This window comes from Elephantulus edwardii, unplaced genomic scaffold (assembly GCF_000299155.1).
Source record: "Elephantulus edwardii isolate Elephantulus edwardi_28Jun2011 unplaced genomic scaffold, EleEdw1.0 scaffold00296, whole genome shotgun sequence".
NCBI classification, from domain to species: Eukaryota; Metazoa; Chordata; class Mammalia; order Macroscelidea; family Macroscelididae; genus Elephantulus; species Elephantulus edwardii.
This window is the reverse complement of record NW_006400046.1, coordinates 299,617-305,051: the sequence shown is the minus strand read 5'-3', so window position 1 is coordinate 305,051 and position 5,435 is coordinate 299,617. Positions and strand designations below refer to the sequence as shown.

Genomic DNA, 5,435 nt, shown 5'->3' with positions numbered 1-5,435 from the left:
GCCGTCCCTGGGGTGTTCAGTGCTCTTCTCCAACACCACAGCTCAAAGGCGTCAATTTTTTTCTCTTTTCTGTCATCGTTATTCATTGTCCAGGTCTCAAATGCATATCTAGTAATCAGAAAGACTATAGCCTGAATCAGACACACCTTAATCCTCACAATATACATGCACGAAATACCATGTGTGTGTTGTTGTTATGTGTCATTGAGGCGCCTATGTGTGTGACTCATGAATGGCAAAAATATGAAAATAAAAAATTTAAAACCATTAATTGTATCTTTAAAAATTTTACTTGTATGGACAGTACATGATCATTATGGGAAAAAAATTAGAGAATTCAGGTAAACAAGATGCAAATCCCTCTATGTAGAGAAAGACACTTTAAATATTCTGATAGGCCTTCCCCGCTTCTTCATTTATTTCCTCCTCTTATTCTCACTGCTTGAGGGAAAACGGGAGAAATCCGAGGCGAGTCAGGATAGCTGGTTACCCTCCTATAACCCTGTATCCATGTATCTGTGCCCACACCCTCTTCACACCAGTCCTCCGCCTTCCACTGCGATTTAACCTTGACCCTCATCACTTCCTCCAGTCTTACTTCCACCCCAGACAGTTCTAACTCTGAGCTTCTCTTCTTCAGATCCAATGGCTCCACCAAGACCTCCAAGGGCCGGTGAGCTGGGGCTGGTGGGGTGAGGGTACGGGAGACCCAGTACTAACTTAACTTTGCTGAGCCCATCAATCATTTCTTCCACTGCCCCCAGCCCTCTCAGGAAAGACAATGAAGAAGCCCTCACTTTCCTACAAGATCCGGAAGATGGCAGGTGAGGGCCTGGGGTGGAGACCTCCTGGCTGCCTGGGCTGAAGGCCTGCCCTTCGTGACCCCCATCTTTTATCTTTCTGACTCCTTCCAGGGCTGGAGGTCACCCCTGTCTCCACATGTCTTCAACTAGGTGAGCAGTTGAAAGCTCCTTTCAGAAACCTGAGAGAGGGCCTCATGGAGAGTATCTCAGCCCATTATACCCCCAGTTATGTAATTCTCATCAAAAAACAACGCTGAGAGACTTCTGAATTATTGAGTCTTTTAGCAAGTTGTGCATAAATCTCTCTGCCTTTCTCTCCCAGGTGCTAACCCGGAACCTTCTCCACCCCAGTCAACCCCAGCCGGTAAGTCCATGTCCCCCCTCACTGTGCCTGAGCTCCTCTCTCCACATCCAGGGTGTTAGAGTGAGACTTGGAGCTTCCACGGTGAGACATTCAGAAATTGCTTCCGCCTTAGACTGGTTTAGATCCCAGCATTCTAGAATCCCAGGGCTTGGACGAGAAGAGACATCTATGGTCACTGAGACGGACTAGGTGCTTTGGTGGTTCAAACTCCTGCTGGGATAAAAAGTTTGTGCAATGGTTGCTGCCGAGCTACAAAATCCACAAATTTCTTTGCACAGGGAGCAGCTCGGACAGGAGCTGATGGGTCATCCTTCACCAAGCAGCTGGATTAAAAAACAAACAAACAACCAAAACCCAACCTAAACCTGACAGTCTCTAGCTTTTAATTGATGAGACCATTTATGTTTAATGTAATAATTGATTACACTGGATTTAGGTCTCTGTCTTATTAATCCCCCACCCCCGTAGACCCCCTCTATTTCTATTCTGTTTCACAGTATCATTTGTTAGCAGATAATATATTCAGGAATGGGAAGAGCACTGCTGGCTCTTATTTGCAAAAAGGACTAAAACACTGACGTCATAAGGACTAGGATCTAATGAGGTAATAGAGATGCTTTGTCAGGGAGCTCTGGTGGCCTAGGGGTAAGAAGCTGCACTGTAATCTCAGAGGTATGCGGTTTGAATCTACCAGAGATGCTCTGCTGGAGAAGGAGGGGCAATCTCCTCCTGTACCAGTCAGATTTGATTTGATGGCACACACACACAAAATAATAAAATTATAAAAATAGAATAAAATTATTGAAGTTCCGTCAATGCTTAGGACCGCCTTGGTGTTAATTTTCCACGACATTCTCTTGACGACCCTGTCTGGGTGCTGTGGTCTTGATCACACGCCTGTGTCCTCCTCTTGTAGAAAGACTCGAGGCTTCTTCCCTTGTTCTTCAAAAAGCCCTGGTAGTAACTTTTCTGCCTCTTGCCCCTCCACAGCAGAGGCTAGCCCCCCAACAGCAAGCCCAGTGCCCTGGATCAGTCACAAGCTGGGGGGGCGTCCTGCGTGCTGCGGGGACCACAGACTGATGACGTGTCTGTATCTGCTGGTGGTGGTCTCGCTGCTCCTGGGGTGCCTTGGCCTGGCTGTTACCCTGATTAAGTGTGAGTAGGGTGACCACACGATGAGGGGGAGGCTGGTGTAGGGTGCCAGATGAACTCGGCTCAAACTGGACTGTTTGCTCATAGACCAGGTGGTGGTGGAAGAATTGAGGCTGTTAGCCTTCCAGCAGATGGCCTGGCAAGCAAATGGTGAGTGCTTCCGTCATTCCTTCACACTCTCTATACTGGGGATCTGCTGTGTGACAGGCACTGTGTCAGTCACTGGGGGTAGGATGGTGAACGTACCAGAAACTGCTTATCCCCTGTTCAGTGTGTCTGGGTGTGCACACATACGTGTGTCTACATCTGTAGTGTTTAATACGAGTGACTACTGAGCGCTTAGAGTGTATCCACTCTGAACTGAGATGTGTTAAGTATAAACTATACACCGATGACAAAGACATATGAAAAAAAGAATATAAATAAACCTCATTAACACATTTTCACATTTTAAAGATTGAAATGGCAATATTTGAATATATTAGATTCAGTAAACTCATGAGGGTAGGCAGCCTGGAGCTGGAGACCAGTTTGAAAGTCATCTGGGTCTACAGAAGCTGTTGGCTGGAATTGGTGAGCTGTAGGGTGGAATGTTGATTTGCTAAGGGAAGAGAGGCGATTGTGATAAGGCTTTTATTAAAAAACCCATGAGGGTAGGCGGCATGGCTACATTCTTCTAGGTGGTTCAGCACTGGTCTGTCCACTTGCTGTACAGAGGTAACTCGTGGTTGCTGTGATGCTAAACACTGTGACACTGAGGAGTCAAATGTGATAATGGTAACCTATGGTGGACAGTGGTGGTGCTCCCCAGTTAAAACAAGCTTGGAAGCAGGAGTGGCATTCACTTCCGAAATGACTTGCCTCCAAAAATTCTATGAACAGTGCTCAGGTCTTTCATTCATAGGGTCACTATGAGCCGTCTACAACTTGACGGCACTTAACAGCAACAACAAAACAACAACTACAACAAAATTATCAGAATAATTTCAGGTTTTTTTAAACTTTAAAATGTGATCATAATAATTAGATATGGGGTTCATATTTTTCTATTAATCAGTGCTGCTAGTCATTAATAGTCATTAATCAAAGTGCCACCCAAGGGATAGAAAATTCCAAATTTTGATGAATAGTCCAAAGGAAGAGGAACTTGGTCCTCTGAAATTGTGTGAAGTGGGGTCTTGACCTTCTCTTGGGAGACCGCAAAGAGCTTCGCTTGTGAAGGGGTACCACAGCTCAGCAGCAGAAGGGAGGGAGTTAATCAGGTGAGAGATTGAGCGTCTCAAGCGTGGGTGAAGGCCCTTTAGTGAGAGACTGGGTCACAGGCACAGGGGAGGAAAGTGGTGAAGTTGGCCAAGTGAGAGGGGCTGGTGACTTGGGGAGAGGTGTTGGTTGGGGAATAGAGGGAACCGGGTGGAGCAGGAAGAAGTTTAGGAGGCAGATCCGGCAGTACCTGAGTACGGGATGTGTGAGAGGTGTCAAAGAGAACTTGTTTGAACACTTGAAAGGCCATTGAGCTAGGGAATGTGGTAGGAGGGTCAAGTTTGTAGGGAAGGTTCACGCATTAATTAGAAAAGCTTCTTGGCTTGGTCTGGACTTGGCCATGGCTCCTGAAGCCTGGAAATGACTCCATTCCACGTGTCTCAGCTCCAACCTCGCATCAAGCCAGTCTCCTGCTCAGATCCCATCCATGACTCTTCAGTGACCAGTCAGAAAACCTTGTCTTGATGTTCAAGGATCCCGCCATGAGACCCAATTTTACTTGGAGCTCAAGCTTCTCTGGGGTTCGCCTCCATTCCTACTGCACCAGCCTTCCCCAACCTGCTTGCCCCTGGGCCTGTGTTCCTGAAGCGGTCCCTACCTGCTATGCCTTCCTTTCGTTGAAATAGCTACTGAATTTCATTTTTTTCTTCAAAGCCCACACCCTCCAGGAAACCCACTTGTCTTCATTTCAAGAATAACTCCCTTCTCTGAGGCCCTTCTAGCTCTGAGCACGTTTTTTTTTTTTTTTTTAGTTTTAGCTTCACACTCCGTGAGTATAGTCTGGCTTCACTCTGGTGTGTTTGCTATCTGCAGTGGGTCCGGGAAGGGGTTGGGAGCAGGTGAAGGCTCCCTAAATGTCAATCTCATCCCTGTTGACAGTGACTGGCGTGGCTGGGCTGGCTGGACTGAAGAAGGATATTGATCGCTTGAAAGCTGATACTGACCAGTCGCTGGTGGAACTTCGGGGCTTGTTAGGTGAGTGGAACTTCGGGAACTTCCCGGGGAGGCAGCAGGACACATTGCTTACAGCTGCGTGGAAGTCGTCCTCAGGGCACAGCGGTTAACAGTGCGCAATCCGGGCTACTGTACACGGCTGACATTTACATGCCCCCCACCCCCACCCCAGGGGTCAATCTGACAAAACTCTTCTCTCGTCTCCAGACTGTAACAGGGTCACCTGCCCTGAGGGCTGGCTCCCCTTCGAGGGCAAGTGCTATTATTTTTCCCCAAACACCAAACCGTGGGATGCAGCCCGGAAGTTCTGCCAGGAGAATTACTCCCACCTCGTTATCATCAGCAGCCCTGCTGAGCAGGTGAGTCGGGTCCCATTGCGTTTGTGTCAATGAACAAGGTCACAGTAAGGTGACTCTGCCGCTCTTCCAAGGTTCACACATCCGGCCCTGGATGGGGTGCCTTGGTGGCGCAGTGAGCTAAACACTGCAAGATCGCAGACCCACCAGCTGCTCTACAGGAGAAAGATGAAAAGGTCTTCTCTTGTAGACTTACCTTGAGAATCCTAGAGAGAAGCTTTATCCCACTAGATGGCATGGGTTTTGGGTGGGCTGTGAATGGAGAGAAATTAAAATTGCTCTTGAGCCACTGGGAATGCTAATATTTCTAATTGAGATAGCATCATACAGAGATTAAGAGGTTTTTTTCTGCTGGAGTTAAAATCCAGACTATGTTGCTATGTGTCCTGTCTCCATACATTTTCAACCTGTATGCAGAGCAGATTATCCGAGAGGCTGGGCTCTATGAGGAGAAGCGTGGCGTTAGGATTGGTGGACAATCTATCAACAATCTGCGTTATGCAGATGACACAACCCTGCTCGCTGAAACTGAGGAGGACCTCATGC

General features: G+C 47.5%; 1 protein-coding gene across 1 annotated transcript in view; it reads left to right on the top strand.

Moving 5' to 3' along the window:
* CLEC17A (C-type lectin domain family 17, member A) overlaps positions 1-5,435 on the top strand; it is a 24,022-nt gene that overhangs the window by 1,431 nt on the left and 17,156 nt on the right. The window contains exons 3-8 of the mRNA XM_006900809.1: positions 765-824; positions 1,126-1,167; positions 2,158-2,322; positions 2,407-2,469; positions 4,459-4,554; positions 4,741-4,892. Of these exons, the coding sequence (XP_006900871.1) occupies positions 765-824; positions 1,126-1,167; positions 2,158-2,322; positions 2,407-2,469; positions 4,459-4,554; positions 4,741-4,892 (578 nt within the window). The remainder of the gene's footprint in view (positions 1-764; positions 825-1,125; positions 1,168-2,157; positions 2,323-2,406; positions 2,470-4,458; positions 4,555-4,740; positions 4,893-5,435) is intronic.